At 44.0% G+C, this 18,723-nt stretch overlaps 1 protein-coding gene across 1 annotated transcript in view; it reads left to right on the top strand.

Moving 5' to 3' along the window:
- The window catches only part of PARP8 (poly(ADP-ribose) polymerase family member 8), a 437,603-nt gene that overhangs the window by 297,069 nt on the left and 121,811 nt on the right, over window positions 1-18,723 (top strand). Inside the window, exons 7-10 of the mRNA XM_069748619.1 lie at window positions 5,734-5,828; window positions 9,657-9,717; window positions 12,501-12,591; window positions 18,543-18,609. Coding sequence (XP_069604720.1) covers window positions 5,734-5,828; window positions 9,657-9,717; window positions 12,501-12,591; window positions 18,543-18,609 — 314 coding nt within the window. The remainder of the gene's footprint in view (window positions 1-5,733; window positions 5,829-9,656; window positions 9,718-12,500; window positions 12,592-18,542; window positions 18,610-18,723) is intronic.

Here is an 18,723-nt window from a genome sequence, read left to right as displayed (position 1 = left end):
AGCGATATGTTACTTTCTAGGCTGCTTGCTGTCATTTTGATATCAATTTTCTTTGCTGATTGTCATGATTAAAAATATCCTAATGCTTGGAGTATACAACTCTAAGGCTACTTTCACACTAGCGTCGTGCACTGCATGTCGCTATGCGTCGTTTAGGAGAAAAAACGCATCCTGTAAAATTGCTTGCAGGATGCGTTTTTTCTCCATTGACTAACATTAGTGACGCATTGCGACGCTTTGCCACACGTCGTGCGACGGTTGCGTTGTGTTGTGGCAGACCGTCAGCAGCAAAAAAAGTTACATGTAACGTTTTTTGCTGCGTTGTGTCCGCCATTTCCGACCGCGCATGCGCGGCCGGAACTCCGCCCCCTGCCTCCCAGCAACTCACAATGGGGAAGCGGATGCGCTGGAAAAATGCATCCGCTGCCCCCGTTGTGCGGCGCTTGCACAGTATGCGTCGGTACGTCGGGCCGACGCAGCGCGACGGCCCCATACCGACGCTAGTGTGAAAGTAGCCTAATGCAGATGTACAATATATATTGAAAAAAACATTGAATGACTGAATTCAGTCATTCAGAATTTCATGATCTATAAGTGTTTGGATTGCTGAGCCCCACACTGCTTTTTTTCTCGCACCCATTAACTTACATTGGCGAGTCTCGTCCGAGAATCACAGCAAATCGCAGCATCCTGTGATTTCTTTCTCAGTCCGATTTCGGCTGGGAAAAAACTCGCAAATGAGATGTCACCCACTGAATAACATTGGTCCGAGTGCAATCCGATTTTTTATCAGATTGCACTCGTCCGTTTTTCTCGCAAGTGAGTATGAGTCCAAAAGAGAAAAACCAGACAAACTGAACATTTTGCAGTGGTCTCTTAATTTTTGCCAGAGCTGTATTTGCACATATATAAATAACGTTAAAGAGGTCTTTATAGTAAGGAGAAAAGGCCTTTTCTGTAAGAGACACTTCAAAAACTGTTCCAAGTTGGTGATTACTAAAGAACTGGAACAACATTGCCATTTTATGGATTTATGTATAGAAAGTGTTAATTCCTCACCATTCATTACACCGATGCCTCTACCTTGTGCCAGTCATTACACTGGTTATCCATCCACTCCAGAATCCAGTACAACATTATTACCCTCACCCACAAAGCACTCCATGGCTCAGCACCACCCTACATCTCCTCTCTGGTCTCAGCCTACCACCCTACCCGTGCCCTCCGCTCCGCTAATGATCTGAGGATAACATCCTCAATAATCAGAACCTCCCACTCCCGTCTCCGAGACTTTTCACATGCTGCGCCAATTCTCTGGAATGCACTACCCAGGTTAATATGATTGTCAGTCCTACAATATGCAGTAATGTCCCATGGTAATGCTGCAGCAAGCCCTGCGTATGTGAGGACATGCCGGGACTTGTAATTTTGCAACAACAGGAGAGGTGCAGCTTGTAGACCATTGTCCTAGACATTAGCAGCACTGAAAATGGAAAAGTTATAATGTACAATGTTAAGACATATTTATAGCAACTACATGTTGCTCTTTGAAAACACCAAAAATCACAAGACTACAAAATTCCCCAAACATATCTGGGAATTTCCAGCCAGTTTATTGTCTCTGGATTATACAAGTTCATAAACAAGATTTCCACCCTATGATAAATCTCCGGTATGTAATGCAGTGCTAAGTGTCTATCTCTAAAAAAATGTGTCCGGTATTGCAGCTCAACCTCATTGATGTCTGGTGCAATAACACATATAACCTGTGGACTAGAGAGGCGCTGTTTGGCTAAAATCAGACTCTATAGTGTCATTTCATATAAACGAAGACTTGAGATTATAGATAACATTTGTTTTCTGCTATGTTTTGATCCATAATATGATCAAGTGTTACCGGGGAAGCCTAGAATGTGATCTATGTATCTTGAATTTTTTTTTTAATGTTTTGCATTCTTTTGGATTTTGGGTGTTCTTTTTACTTCAGAAACAAATTTTAGACTTGATTCAAGGTTTTTTTTAAGTCACTGTTCCTTTTTTTATCTTGTAGTAGTCATCAAAATTGCGCACATAGTTCATTAAATTTGCGCAAGTCCAAAATGGTCAAACATGCCATATAGGGGACACATCTAGCATGTGGAAGAAGGTGCTATGATCAGACGAAACTTTTTGGAGCTAAATGCAAAACACTATGTGTGGCAGAAAACTAACACTGCATATTACCCTGAAAATGCCATCCCCACCGTCATACATGGTGGTGGCAGCATCATGCTGTGGAGATGCTTTTCTTCAGCAGGGTCAAGAAAGCTGCTGTGAGTTTTTGGGAAGATGGATGGAGCTACATACAAGGACTATCCTGGAGGAAAACCTGCTAGAGGCTGCAAAAGATCCGAGAAAGGGGCATAGGTTCACCTTCCAGAAGGACAATTACCCTAAACATACTGCCAGAGCTGGAATGATTTAGGTCAAAGCATATTCATGTGTGTGAATGGCCCAGTCACAATCCCATTGACAATCTGTGGTGAGACTTGAATATTGCTGCCTCCATCCAGGCAAAATAGAAGAATTAGCAAAAATGTCAGCCTCTAGATGTGGAAAGCTGGTAGAGAGATACCTCAAAATACTTGCAGCACTCATTTCAAAAGATGGTCCTACAAAGTGTTGACTGTTCTTGCCTGAGCAGAAGCAGGATGAAGACACTACTCATAGAAGGGAAGAAAAGGTACCCATAACTGTGCTAGTGCAGAGCGCAGGTGGGGGATTACCGCACCGCAACTGCACTTCAGAGGGCAATATGAATCGCATAGGAGAGGGGTGTTATTGTAATTAAGTCAGGAGGCAGAGATGTCTTCCAGGCACCGCATGCCCCAGAAACTGGAAGAAATCATTAACATAAAACATCAAAAGTGCATTTCTCAACATCTATAAGGCATACAGGGAAGACGAGTTTAAACTGTATGCCCATAATAATATCTTAAAAGCATCCCAGGGGTGACAGATTCCCTTTAAGGGAATTGACCAAAAAAGGTCTTAAAGGGTTCCAACGAATTTCTCCCACATTTGTGAGGGTTCTCCAAGGAACCTTAGGAGCGCTCTCCAAAAACAATAATCAAACACTGCGTATGACAAATATTATTCCAAGAAATATGTCTATTTTCAGCAGTAGGTCCATTACGTGGTGTATAATGTCCATACAGCATCAAGGGGGAAAACGCCTCCTGCCCTCCTGATCTTACACTAGGAAGTAAAGGACAATCATAAATCCATGGGCAAGAAAACACCAACATAAATTCTTGAACATTTGGAAGATGAAACATAGACAAGAATGGGAACGGACTCCACATAAAACACCACGTAAGCCAAAGATGCATAAATATATTACCATACATAGGGTGGAGATTTTTGTCCCAGGGAAAATGTAGTAGAGTAAATGTGTAATGGAATAATATTAAACCAATATCTGGGGAAATAAGAAATACCTGTAGAAGTATATTTAACAAAGGTAACATTGGATGGAAAGTGGGGGAGAATAAACTGTATAGACACTGTATAGAAAGGATACCTACTGTACGTAAGGTTGGTCCAATAGCATTTACTAGGTAGAGGCTAAAGGCAGAGTTGCTAGAAAATTGAGTGGCATGGATTAATTATGAGGAGCCATGTTTATCAAAGAGTTAGAAAAAAAGTAATAGTGTAAGTGGAAGAAATAATATTCATGACTGTGATGAGGGAGCAGCCGCCATCTTGGATATGGGGCATAATGAGCACTCCTGGCTCCCACCTTTTCCCTACTTGAATGAAGACCCTTTAGTATGGTAATGGGCTGAGACCAGTGTACCAGGCAGATGGCACGTCAAAGCTTGAATGAGGAAGCCATGCCAGCAGGGGGCATGGAGGTGCCTGGGGGCTCAATTAAAGCACACATGTCAGATGGCTACAGGAGGACACGTCTATTGTCTTCCCAGCCGGACCGTCTACAACATGAAATTATGAATTACAGATGCATCGTCCGAGGTACAGGCTCATAAAAAAAATATTGCACATGTGACAGTGCAACTCCCAGATCAGTGAGAGTTCTGGAACCTGAGATATAGAGATCAGCCTCCCACAGCGATCGAATGGGTCCAGGTTTGATCCCTGTACGACCGGCAGAACAAACCACATGCACTGGTACCGCCCGTGTACTGATCCAATCATCCTGAGAGAAGTTATTCCATTTATTAGGTATTGGGAATAGATTCTGCAGGGAAGCTGAAGGGTGGAGATTGTTAGCCCACCCAGGTACAGGGGGGGGGGGACACAGAAGGATTAAGAGCTGAGGACACATGGCGAGTCAGACACAGAAGAAGATGATGATGAAATAAGGAACAGGGCATATGCCAGAGGGGAGCAAGCACATCCTTTTTGGGGGCTGCCCTGCAACTAGAAGTCTTGTACCTGTGGAACGCAGAGCTCCCCGGCCTCCACAAGCGACCTTCAACCTGGTAAATTGACCTCCAGCTTTATACCGCTAAGCCTTGTACTATTATTGTTATATTTTACTCTGACTGTAACTCTTGGTATATTTTTACTGCATATTTTTTGTAATTATCTAGTGCGCCCTTAAGGCAATTAAACCATAAATTAATTTTGGGCTGATCCTTTTATTCTGATTGCGAATCTTAGAATACCCAGCGTGGGTAACAGGGCAGTCTTCCCGGCGGCCGTTTGCTCTAGGTGCAGTTCCCTTATTGACCTGAGAGACAAAGAGCGCATCGGAGAGCTGTTCCTGTGTAGTTACGTCACGGATTGGTGACGTGGGAGGAACCAGTTTTCTTCACAACTTCTATAGGCAATTAATAATGGGAAAGTCTTACAACATAAACTTAACTCACTCTAAGGAGGATCTGTCACCAGATCAAAAGTAGGCAGATTTTGCTCTCAATTTATTCCTATTACTCAGTCGTAAGTAATATTATTTTTGTCCTTCTAAGATCCACCATACAGTTCCAGAGATATGGGCCTTTTTATTTGGTGCTACTTTTATAGTCTTTAGCAAAGGGGCATGTTAACAGTATAATTATGCAGAACAGCCTAAAAACACACCCCTCTGATGTCTGTGAGCCACGTCCCTTTAGTAAAAAAAATGTAAAATATTTGCATTAAATAAAAGGGGCCATATCTCTGAAACCGTATGTCAGATTTTAAAAAAGACAAAAAACGTGTTACTTAGGGGAGCAGCAAGAATAAAATAGGGGTAAAAAACTGACCACTTGTGTCCTTGTGACACATCCTCTTTAAGGCTAGAAGTGGCTTGGACTTTGTCCACTTCCCGATGTGACATGCAAACCAATTTTTTTTTACAAATCTGTGAATTGTTTTTCTTCACCAAAATAAAAAAAAAAATCTCTACAATTTTGATATCGCCATAATCATACTAATCTGGAATTTCATCTTGGGTCATTTTTATCATACAGTGAATAATGTTAAAAACAAACCCCGCAAAACAATGTTGGAACTGGGTTTTTTTTTTTTTGCACCATCTCACTGCATTGTTTTATATTTTTTTTTACTATTTTCGAGGACATTATATGGTAAAATAAAAGATGCAATTCAAAGCTGAAGTGTGTCCTGCAAAAAAAGAAGCTTTCATATGTCGTAACTTGGAAAAAGAGGAGAAAAGAACGTAAACGACGGCGGTAAGGGGCTACGCGCTTGAAGGTTCCTAACATGAATTCTTCTTTTTTTGTGCAGGTGAGTTACGATGGAGAACTTCACAAGCACCCGCAGTTGGAAGCTGACCTTGCAGCAGTGAGAGAAATCTATGGACCCAGCGCTGTATCTCTCAGGTAAACACAATATAGTATGTGGATAGTTGCCACCATTGGTGGACACCACTACACGTTGACAACCGTTGGCTGCCATGATGCTGGAGCTATACTTTTTTTTATTCCAAGAGTTACCTGCTGTTATGGGATAATATGAAACTTATTCATTCATTTTAAGGCATAACTATTTTACTTAAAGGGATTTCCAGTCAAAAATATCCCCAAAAATATCTTTAAAGGGGTTTTACACTTTTAACTGCGAATCATTGACCTCAGCAGCTGGTGCCATCCATACCGGGCTTTGTTATTTTACCCGATTCAAGCATTTGGGGTCTACTGTGTTGAAGGTGGAAAACTCCTTTAACACCTTCATAACATCCTCCAAACATGGACCGCTCAAGTTGGGAGTGAGTATTTGAGGTGGGTTCAAAAGCTGAACACACTGCCAGGAACTGCCTCAAAGGGTTCTTATAGACATATATGATCATCGGTCCCATCTCGGACCACCATGCACAGGCTGGTCATGCTTCCCCTGACCCCGAGAGTTAGCGCCTCATTGAAATATATGAAACTGTCACATTTAGTTCTGGGAAAGCACGGCCAGTTCGTGCATTGCAGTCCGAGATGGGACTGATGATCACAGAAGTCGGAAAGAGCTGTCAATGTGTCACTTGTCAATTAAAGAGCGAGGACTGGGGGTGCCGTTTCACTTAGGATATGTTCCCACGGTCAGTAACCGGCAGCGCTTTGGACGCAGCACATGTCCGCACCATCCAAAGCGCTGCCGGCTTTTGAACGCAGGTGATTCCACCTGTGTTCATTGAACCGTGCAGAATCACCGCGTAAAATACATTGTACAGTGACATTTATCTTCCGGAGACTGAGAGTCTCCGCAAGATAAATAGACATGCTGCAGTCTGGAAAGACGCGCCGCATGTCCGTTTCCGCAGGGAAGCCAGAGGCGTCCGTGCACGCATAGTGCAGATGGAATTTCATGGAATCCCATCCACTATGCTGTAACATCTGGACGCTGCGGGTTGGATGCTGTGGATGTACGCAGCGTCCAAACCACAGCGTTTTCTGACCGTGGGAACATATCCTTACCCTTCAAACCGCTACAATGCAATTACAGGGTGCCGATGGGTTACTATGGCAGCCAGGGTCTGTTGAAGACTCCCAGTGTCTGCTATTCTGGTGCTTTGTTAAAACCTTCCGTGGGGTTGGGCTTCAAAGGAGACCATGATTTTTGCCATATAAAGCAATACTAAATTATTGCTGTATGTTTTATAAGCCATCAGACAAACACAGTTCACATTACCGAGGTGGATTAAGAAATAATGTAAAAAGTAGAAAAAAACACTTAAAATGTATTAATATACAAATTCAAGTTATCACCGTCTTCCACCATTAAAAAAAGATATTCAATTCTATTAAAAATTTATATATTTGGTATCACTAAATGCATAAAAGTCAGATATATAAAAATATAAGATTAATTAGCTTAAAGGATAAACACTGTAAACAGAAAACATTAGAAACTTTAAAAATGAGGGTTTTTTGGGTCCCTTCAGCGCTGTCAAAAACCTGTAATAAAAAGAAAAAAAAATTGCATAAACGTCAGCTCGCCCCTCAAAAAACAAGCTACATTTGCTGAAAAATAAAAAAACGTACAGATTCTGAAATATAGTGATACGAATCCCAAAATGTTTATTACAAATTGCCAATTTTTTTTCACCACTAAAATTGTTAAAAAAAAATAAACTAGTTTGGTATCGCTGTATTTGTACTGACCTGAAAACAAAAAAAATAAGATCCAAAAACTAATTGGATAAAATAACAAATATCGGAATTGCGGGTTTGTTTTTGCATTTTCACCTCACTTGGAATTTTCTTCCTGTTTTCCAGTAGAATGTATACTAAAATTAATGGTGTCTAAAAGTTCAACTTGTCCCGCAAAAAAACAATGTCAATGATGGAAAATTTAAAAAGTTATGGCTCTTGGAAGAAGGGAAGAAAAAAAAACGGAAACACAAAAATGGAAATAGGCTGAGTTGGGAAGGGGCTAACATAGTTTCCTCGTTTTTAAGGTTGAAGGTAGAAATTAGTCCATCGTGTTCCACTTATAAGCTGAGATGTATAATCCATTTTTTGCATACTAATGTAGGGGTCTTGTTGCTCTCTCCTTCAGTTCAGCAGTGTGTGACTTTTGATATAAGGACAACAAGGGTTTTGGCTGCTTACATTAAAGGTACCGTCACACTTAGCGACGCTGCAGCGATACCGACAACGATCCGGATCGCTGCAGCGTCGCTGTTTGGTCGCTGGAGAGCTGTCATACAGACCGCTCTCCAGCGACCAATGATGCCGGTAACCAGGGTAAACATCGGGTAACTAAGCGCAGGGCCGCGCTTAGTAACCCGATGTTTACCCTGGTTACCATCCTAAAAGTAAAAAAAACAAACACTACATACTTACCTACAGCCGTCTGTCCTCCAGCGCTGTGCTCTGCACTCCTCCTGTACTGTCTTTTGAGCACAGCGGCCGGAAAGCAGAGCGGTGACGTCACCGCTCTGCTTTCCGGCTGACCGACGCTCACAGCCAGTACAGGAGGAGTGCAGAGCACAGCGCTGGAGGACAGACGGCTGTAGGTAAGTATGTAGTGTTTGTTTTTTTTACTTTTAGGATGGTAACCAGGGTAAACATCGAGTTACTAAGCGCGGCCCTGCGCTTAGTAACCCAATGTTTACCCTGGTTACCAGTGAAGACATCGCTGAATCAGTGTCACACACGCCGATCCAGCGATGTCCACGGGAGATCCAGCGACGAAATAAAGTTCTGAACTTTCTTCCCCGACCAGCGACAGCACAGCAGGGGCCTGATCGCTGCTGCCTGTCACACTGGACGATATCGCTAGCGAGGACGCTGCAACGTCACGGATCGCTAGCGATATCGTCTAGTGTGACGGTACCTTAAGGGTATGTGCCAGGAACTGTTGCAGGTTGGACGCTGCGTATTTATGCAGCATCAAACCTGCAGCGACCAGATGTTACAGCATAGTGGATGGGATTTCTTGAAATCCCATGTCCAATATGCACCACAGATGACTGCAGATCACCCGTGGAGACGAACATGTGGTGCGTCTTTCCAGACTGCAGCATGTCAATTTCACTTGCGGAGACGCTACTCTCTGCAACAGAAATTTCACCCATAGAATATATTGGACGTGGTGAATCCGTACGGTTCACTGATCACATGCGGATTCACCAACTTCCAAGGTGCTGTTAGTTCCGGATCGTGGGCGCCCGGCCTAAGAACTAAGCAAGTCCACTTACAAAATCTGGTTACACTTCGGTGGTGACAGAGAAGGGGGGAGCAGCTTAGCTACTCAGTCAAATAGACCCCTTGTATCCTTACCTTCTAATTCTTTACATGGGGTGAGCTGTAATACCAGTCACAGACTGGCAAAAGGGGGACACTGTTTCTGGGAGAAAAGATCATCTTTATTGAAAATGCTTCAGTATTCATTTCCTTTTACCCTATTGTTCCTTTGTTGCAATGTATACCATGTAACTTTGTGATTATTGTTGAGCAAAAAAGATTTTGAGTCCCCATTACATCAACATTTTGCCGTGACGCAGCAGGTATGAGGTTGTGCTAGTCCTGTTAATCAGAAGTGGCGCTGATTGGTAGGGGATGCCGGCGGGTGGGAGAAGGTCCCCAGGGTTCTGGTCCGCCAGGCATGGAGCACTTACGTAGGATCCTGTAAATCCTTCTTCACTTCCCTAGTTGTGAAATCTGCTTTTATTATTATACTGCCATCATATAACATCATGTACGTTTCTATTTCAGGGAATATGGAGCAATTGATGATGTGGATATTGATTTACATATAGATGTTAGCTTCCTGGATGTAAGTACGAAGATCTGTAAGAATTTGGGTTTTATGACTGTTATTAGATTTTTATTTATTTATTAATTTTTATTGTAAGAGAAGCAATCAGTAAATAAACTAATAAAAAGTTTACTTCCATATATGCATGATTTCACATCAGCAATATTCACAACGTATCAAACTGGATGAGAAACATGTATGTTCAAAAAGTGACACGTCCCACTATAACAAGACATTGCCCCCGATTCATCAAAGGTTTTACGGTAGAATTCTGGGCATAAAAAGCTTTGAAAACTGGCAAAATTTTAGCTCCGTGCGAGGTTACTCATAAATTTTTTTTTGCAATTTTGATGCTTTCACACCATTTTCGCCCACCTATGACAAAGTTGGTGAGATGGAGCGTGGTGACCCCTTACTTGTCACATTCATGACGAGCGGCGGCGGGTCAAACAGCACAAATTTTGCTCCTTAACTTCCAGTTCCGCGTTTCTCACAGTTTGATTGCTTTTCCCTTTTTATGACGTTTTCCAATCGGATTAATTCATTTGATATTTTTATAGATTGGATTTTTATGGACTCGACAATTCCAAATGCGTTTATTTTTGTCTTTATTACCAGTATGGTAATAAATGAGGTGATTTGAGATTTTTGTTTTCAATTTTTAAAAGCATTATGTCACGCACGCGCCCAGACTGGTTGGCGCGGGCATACGGGGGTGTGGCCCCACCGGACCACAGACCAAACTTCCCTGGAAGGGGCGTAACTAAGTAGCTTCCTAGGTGTTCGCTGGAGCCTCTGATGGTGAGGTCAGACTTGTGCAATAGGAAGCTACCAGGTGCCACTCCAGGGTGATGTCTGGCTGTGGCTGCTGATCCCACTAAGGTCATGTTTTCAGGATTTCCTTTGCATTGCACAGGTGATGCAATTATTACCTGGGCAAGACTAAGGAAATCCTGAAAACATGACATGTTGGTGGGCCTTGAGGACTGGAGTTGGGGACCCCTGCACTAAGGAACGGAGCGGGCACGGCTGGCACTCTGGCTGACAGGCGGGCACGGCTGGGACACAGGCAGGCAGACGGGTACAACAGAGACACTGGCTGGCTCTCTGGTAGGCAGGCGGGTACGGCTGGAACATAGGAAGAACCGGTAGGGACCGGTCTGCAGGCAGGTATGTGAAACAGGTTGGAACCTGTTCAGACAGGAGGACTAAGCAACAAGTAGAGAAAGACCGCAAGAGAGGATGCAGAGCGAAAGCACAAGAGCTAGAACCAAGAACAGAAACGTAGGAGGCTGAGTACGAGTAGAAGGTGGAACTAAGAGAAGAGAAGGAGAAGGCAGAGCCAAGGACGGAGCCGCTGGAGGCGGAGCCAAGAGCGGAGATGCTGGAGGCGGAGCCAAGAGCGGAGACGCTGGAGGCAGAGCCAAGAGCGGAGACGCTGGAGGCGGAGCCAAGAGCGAAGACGCTTGAGGCGGAGCCAAGAGCGGAGACGCTGGAGGCAGAGCCAAGAGCAGAGACGCTGGAGGCGGAGCCAAGAGCGGAGACGCTGGAGGCAGAGCTAAGAGCGGAGACGCTGGAGGCGGAACCAAGAGCACAGACGCTGGAGGTAACGCCAAGAGCGGAGACGCTGGAGGCGGAGCCAAGAGCAGAGACGGAGCCAAGTGCAGAAACACAGGAGGCGGAGCCAGATAGAACCGCAAAGAGCAGAGCCAGATAGAACCGCAAAGAGCGGAGCCACAGAGCAAAGCCAGAGAGTGCGAAGCAAGGACTGAGTGCAGAGCCGCAAGAGTGCGGAGTGTAAGCAGACTGAGAACACAAGGAAAGACAAAGCAGGGAAGGAAGCCACAGACAAGGAGACCGAGAAAAGACAAAGTACAGACAAGGCAATAGAACAAGACACAGGGACAAAGACACAGGGACCAGGATATTCTGCCTCCTGGAGGGCGGACTACAAGAACAAGGCAATAGCACAGAGAAAAGCCTCCAGAGAGGGAGTAACTCAGAGCAAGGCCAGGCAAACTCAGCAGCTAAACACTAACTGAGCTAACACATTGCACAGGCCCAGACCACAGGGTGGAGCTGCACTATATACAGGAGGCCTCTTGGTAATTGGTCAGGAACTGATTAGACAGATGCACCTGATTCCTATAAGAACCAGAGAGTTCAGGCGCCGCCCCCCTATACACATAGCCATGAGGCATGCACAGAGCAGAGACACAGAACATGGAGCTGGCATTAAAGAGAAAGCACATCATGGCCTGGAGCAGTGGGTAAGATTGTGTGAGAGATGTGAGGCCATGCCGTGATGCCAGCAGAGTTGTTACACATTATTTACTTACTTTATTTTTAGACCTCTTATTGACTCAACCAAAGAACCAAAAACAACAAGGACCCCTAAAATATAACTTTTATTAATTAAAGCTAAAATCTGTTTGTTCCAAATTTGGCAAACATTGGTGTATAAATACATAACAATATGAACACAAGGAGAGAACGCCGATAAGGACTAACAGACCCTCTCAGGTGCCCTACTGCTGGTCCCTACCTGACAGCGGAGGTTGGCACCCTAAGTTTCAGCGGTAGGCGCCCCCGCTCCTCGACGGCTGGCCCTGATAGCCCTATACAAACTCTGTGTTCCCTAAAAAGACGTAGAAAAAAGTACCAGTGTATTCAATACTCATTCGGATGTACAAGACTGATTTATTTCTGCAACAAATCTGCATCGTTTTATTATAGCCTTTAAGATATTGTCTATTGACTGAAGCCATTAGTCGTGATGTTTTTTCTTCTCCATCCATCAGGAAGAAATTGCTGTAGCATGGGACGTGATCCGCACAGAACCGATTGTAGTCCGCCTGCATTGTTCTCTAACACAGTATTTAAATGGCCCAGGTAAGTGGTTGTATTTGTTATTAAGACTTAGGGTCCGATTCATCAAAGACATTCTGCCAGAATTCTGGTGTAAATCACTTTGAAAAGTCACCAAATTTTTGCACAATGCGGAGTTGCACAAAAATGTTGACATTTTTGCCATTTTCACTCTAGTTTCACCGTTGGCTGAAACTGCGGCATGTCACTACAACTCACCTACTTCATGATGAGCTGTGGCGTTCCTTATGCCAGAGAGCCTACTCCAGTCTGTGACTGGAGTAAGACTTGTGACGCAGCTCACAGAGGTACACGCAAGTCTACTGATTTATTAAGAGTGACTAGCGTCCATAGAATAGATAAAGCAACAATACAAATGTAGCATTAAAGGAGTTTTCCAGGATTGGGATGAAAGTCTGCAGTTACTCTATGGGACTAATGACTTATGAATCTTTACAGCACACGCATCGCACGCTGCCAGGATTCTCCAGTGTCGGAGGCAAGAGAAGATGGTCACATGGCCACACAGCATGTGATTTGCATACTTCCTGCCACATTCAGACTAGTTGTAGGCAACCTCTCTCAATACAAGTGAATTGAGCTAAGCTGAGCACGTCTAGTAGGTATGCATGTGACGCGCCCACAGGGCAGTGGGATTCTCGGTACCGGGTCTGGTCGCAAAGGGGGATGTCACGGTGGCTGCAACCCGGTCCGTGGCCCTGGGCATCAACGTTAAAGGGGGATAAATGTTCAAAGTTTGTTGTGACGCTGCCTGTGGAGTTCGGTCAATAGGGGGACCAATGCTGCATTAGAGGGGTCCCCTGGTGGATGTTGCGGCAGCCCAGATGTTACACTGCCCACAGGTGAAGCGGGGTCCCCAGGGGTCCTATGGTGTGTGGTGTAGATGGTTAGGCCGGTGAATAAATGGAGGAGACAGGTTGTAAGTCTTTATCTGGTTTACTTGTGGTTGACAAGCCACAGTCCAGGGCACCAGCAACAGGTGAATTAGAAGTCCGGGTATTCCAGAGACAAGTGGAATCCCCTTGGCAGGTGAGGTAGGAGCCTTCCACTATGCGCTTACTGTCTCTGAGGTCCCTGCTGCCACTAAGTGTCCTAAGCAAAGTCCTTATTAGTTCTCCTGTCCAGGGACAGCTTGAGCCGTGCCTACTGGGGTCCTTTCATGGTGACTCCAGGCTCCTAGGTGCCACTGTGCCACAGGTAAATATGGGCAAAGTCCATGTAATTCAATGCCCTCCGGTTCTGCTCTGTGTCTTATAGTCCACAAAAGCCTCGGGCTCCTGGTTCCCGGCTACTGCGCTCTGACTCCCTGGAGACCTTCCTAGTCCCCTCCTGGAGTCCTGTGCTCCGTTCCTGTCTGTCCACACACACAGACTGTCTGCACTAACTGAACTAACTCCGCCTCCAAACCAGGATCTTTATCCAGGGAAGCTGCCCTAAAACACGGTTTTGAGCTCCCCCTCCTGGCCTGGATATGGAAGGTGTTGTGTGTGTGATAACCTACCAAAGGGAATCTTACTTGTCTCCAGACATAGCACTCGCTCCCCGAGAGGAAGGCAGCACTTCTGTGGTACCTGAACTCCTGGGGTACCACACATATGACATCCTCTATGAAAATCATATACTTGTGGTCTCGTGACCGCCCCCTCTCTCCCGTGGCATAGGAGAATCCTGACTGCGTGCAATGCCCGCGCTGTGAGGATTAACTAGTCTGCAGTAGAAAAACACTAATAGTTCAGAAAAACAGAACCTAATATTTGGTACAGAAACCTTTGTTTGCAATTACAGAGGTCGGACGTTTCCTGTAGTTCTTGACCAAGTTTGCACATCCTATAGTACTACTACTTCCATACAAGAAGAGGGAAGATGTGAAACCTCCTTCTTCTGTTCCCTTGGTCAGAAACCCGAAACCCACAGTAAAACGCGTTGTCCAACTCTTATTTCTTTCTCGACTGATTTCATATAGCACAAAGCAACATTTTTTACTTCAGTTACAAGTTTCGCCACCTCTTTGACGTCCAGTTAGACTTCATTGTAGACCTGAGTGGGATCTACCACCCCACAGACCAACACCCGTGTGACTCTTAGGGCATCTCTCTGACTGACATGTCAGAAAATCCTAAAATCGGGATATAATGGAAAACTAAAATAGTTCTTCATACAGGAAAGAACATGCAGTCTTCTCTCAGCCCAGAATAACCTCATCAAGTTCTTTATCTTAGCAATTTCCATTTCCAGCTCCACGGAAATCATTATTTTATACAACCTTATGAAACCTATCATGAACGACATTCTGTACTTCTAATTCTTACTATAGAAATTAAAGGGAACCTGTCACCCCCAAAATCGAAGGTGAGCTAAGCTCACCAGCATCAGGGGCTTATCTACAGCATTCTGGAATGCCCCCGATAAGCCCTCAATTTATCCTGAAAGATGAGAAAAAGAGGTTTGATTATACTCACCCAGGGGTGGTCCCAGTCCGGTTCTGGTCTGATGGGCATTGCGGTCTGGTCTGGGGCCTCCCATCTTCTTACGATGACGTCCTCTTCTTGTATTCACTCTGCGGCTCTGGCGCAGGCGTACTTTATCTGTCCTGTTGAGGGCAGAGCAAAGTACTGCAGTGCGCAGGCGCGGCGTTTCTCTGACCTTTCCCGGCGCCTGCGCACTGCAGTATTTTGCTCTGTCCTCAACAGGGCAGACAAAGTGCGCCGGAGCTGCAGCATGAATACAATAAGAGGACGTCATCGTAAGAGAAATGGGAGGCACCGGACCGGACCTGAGACACCCATCAGACCAGAACCGGACTGGGACCACCCCTGGGTGAGTATAATCTAACCTCTTTTTCTCATCTTTCAAGATAAATTGGGGGCTTATCTACAACATTCCAGAATGCTGTAGATAAGCCCCTGATGCTGGTGGGCTTAGCTCACCTTCGATTTTGGGGGTGACAGGTTCCCTTTAATGTATTTATGAAATAAAACTGAATGTATTACACCACAGTAATGCTTCCATATTGAATACTTGTGTTGAAAGTCTGCAGTTACAATGTGACTCCATATTCCATAACGGGCACATTGACGGGACTGGCCAACTTGCAAATACATAGGTTATTAAGAAAACTTTAACAAAAGTCAAATTGTTTCCCGGGAATACAAGTTCATTTTCTAGAGGTTAGACTGCAGGATAGTAATGGACGCTCATGGTCTAGCAGAACACAACCCCACTTGGAAATGACTCTGGTGCCGGTCACTACAGTCTACTCCATTTTGTGGCATAAATTCACCAATAACCTATTAGACCAATGATCCATGTATAGATAGACATGCACTATGTGTACAATTGTAACGAAGTGCAATTGAAGGTGAAAATATACAAAATATGTATAAATATAGACTCATGTCACATAATATGTCCCCTGCAGAGTATTTGAGAGGCTGTCTTTTTTAGAAAGCTTATTTTCACATACACTAATAGAGGAATCTATATTTTCCTACGTGCAGCTGACGTTAGCATTCCTGCCATAATAGGGGAGTTATAACTGCATCTCATCGTTATCTGGACTCGCCCAGCTTCCCGGACTTACACTAACTTTTCTGTACAGTCTATAAGTGCAAATGTTCCCTGACTGCAGAGATGATCGGGCAAAGGATTGAAAGATTGTTTGCAACATTGATTATATATGAAGAAGGCAAGCTAGAGTTTACTAACGCAATATAACTAGTATTTTCCGGCGTATAAGACGACTGGGCGTATAAGACGACCCCCAACTTTTCCAGTCAAAATATAAAATCTTCTCAAAAGTCGGGGGTTGTCTTATATGCCGGGTGTCGTCTTATAGGGTGGGTGCGGAGAAATCTGCGGTTGAAGTATACAGTGGGGGGGAGTGGTCCCGATGACGAGGTGAGGGAGCGCCTCACCAGGAAGGTGTAAGTGAAGCAAACTGTCAGTGTCTGGGATGCCAGGGGTATGCAAAAAAGAGAAAGCGCGATGCTTTGCCTAGAAAAACTCCTCTTTCACTCATCTGGCTCGCCCTTGTATCCTATTATCTCCTTCTCTGCCTCTGCTTCACTTACACCTTCCCGGTGAGGCGCCCCCTCACCTCGTCATTGGGACCGCTCCCCCCACAAAATGCGGTGACCGCAGATTACTGCGCATCTGCCCTATAAGACTACACCTGGTGTATAAGACGACACCCGACTTTTGAGAAGATTTTCAGGGGTTAAAAAGTAGTCTTATACACCAGAAAATACAGTATATTCAAAATGAGAGGTGTCAGTACAAAAAAAATTGATCTCTTTGTTCTCTATTCGAAGGGTCAAGCTATGACTCTCTTCAGTCATACTTTCCTTGAGTATTGTGTACAGAATCTCCAGAGATGCACCTTCAACCTATCTCACCTGCCTCTACTTGTAATAGCTGGCAGGGAGAAACCTATCACAAGCAGGAGGCAAGGTGGACAGGCTGAAGCCGTGTCACATAGTAGACTCCGCTCCTCTACAAAACCAGAGACTTCATGAGAAAAGTAAGTCGTGTCAGGGGATCATATAAGAGTTCAAAAGCTTTAATAATAGCTTAAAGTAATGCACTTTATAGACAGTGAAATTGATTCTTTGAATTTGTAGATATCATACCGTTAATGGAATACATCACAATACATATTTGCTAACACCATTAAAGGGTATCTTTAATATCTCTATTTAGTATTGAGCTAATCTAACCAATTACCGTATTAGAATGAAAGGGCTCACAGTGCTAAGAGATTTTAGTACCCCAAAGCCACTGTATGATATTGTGTTCACTAGTAATTATAATGGAGCTCTCAAGTTCAATACTATATGGAAAACTTCATGCTATGAGCGAAACGTAGGCATCCACAGCAGCAAGAAATTTGTAACATTTGTGCGTTTAATGTAATGTATTGTAAGGATCCATCAGAATATACTGGCATATCTTGTTTTATTTTTAAAGAGTAACTAAACTTTTTTCTTTCAGGGTGCAATCAGACGGCAGCGTAACACAGGCGACGATCACATTGCAACGCCCGTACTGGCCGGCGGCTCTGCTGACACTAGTTTGACAGCATGTATTTCTATGTAGCTGTCACGCTGGGGTCAGGAGAGCCGTCGGCCAGTCCGTGCACTGCAAAGCGATCGTCGTCCATGTTATACTGCCTTCTGACTGAGCCCTTATTTTAATTATATTATGTTCCAGGTATTGCAAAGTTATACATTTTTGTAATTTACTTAATAAACTTAAGTACATGGGCAGCACTGTGGCTCAGTGGTTAGCACTGCAGTATTAAAGCGTTAGGGTACTGGGTACAAATCCCTGCAAGGAGTTTGTATGTTCTCCCCATGTTTGCGTGGGTTTCATCCAAATACTTTGGTTTCTTCCCACATTCCAAATACAATCTGATAGGGAATCTAAATTGTGAGCCCCAATGGGGACAGTGATGATAATGTCTGTAAAGCGCTGTGGAATATGTGTGCTACAGTGTTGTTCCAATACCTAGTTCACGCTCCTTTTAGAAGCTGCTTTTAACTACTGCTGGTTTGGTAAAGATCTATTTGCGGTGTTAAAAAAAAATCCTTAACTCAAGAAGATAATTCATGTATCCTGTACACACACACACACACACACACACACACACACACACACACACACTAACTCACTCACTGTTAAAATATGGAGTATGTATCTCTGGTGGGCAGCATTTGGAAGGAGCTTCTAAAGGAGCACGATCTGGGTACTGAAACTGGGTACTGCACCACAGTGTTTGGGATAGAAGAAAGCAAAATAAGCTATGGAAATACATTGCAAAAATTCCTAATCTTACAATGCTTGGAGTGTATTCAACCAACAAAAAAATGTAGTTGCTCTCAAATATTGTTTCTCTAAAGCTGGGTAATATGAAATGTTGTGACGTTTGTAGTCTGGTAATATCTTTTGTTTTCCAGTGCCAACAGTGGATGTATTTCAGATTTCTACAAAAGAGAAATTTGGTTTAGGACACCAGTTGAAAAAGTAAGTTTACTAGAGAGCGACTGAGTCATGAAAGTCTCAGTGTCTTTCCAAAGGCTTTTTAGAAACTAAGGGTAAATTGATTATGTGTGATTAATGGGTGCTAACAATAAGCAA

Source organism: Ranitomeya imitator, chromosome 1 (genome assembly GCF_032444005.1).
Source record: "Ranitomeya imitator isolate aRanImi1 chromosome 1, aRanImi1.pri, whole genome shotgun sequence".
Lineage (NCBI taxonomy): Eukaryota > Metazoa > Chordata > Amphibia > Anura > Dendrobatidae > Ranitomeya > Ranitomeya imitator.
This window is presented reverse-complemented; position numbering and strand designations above follow the sequence as displayed.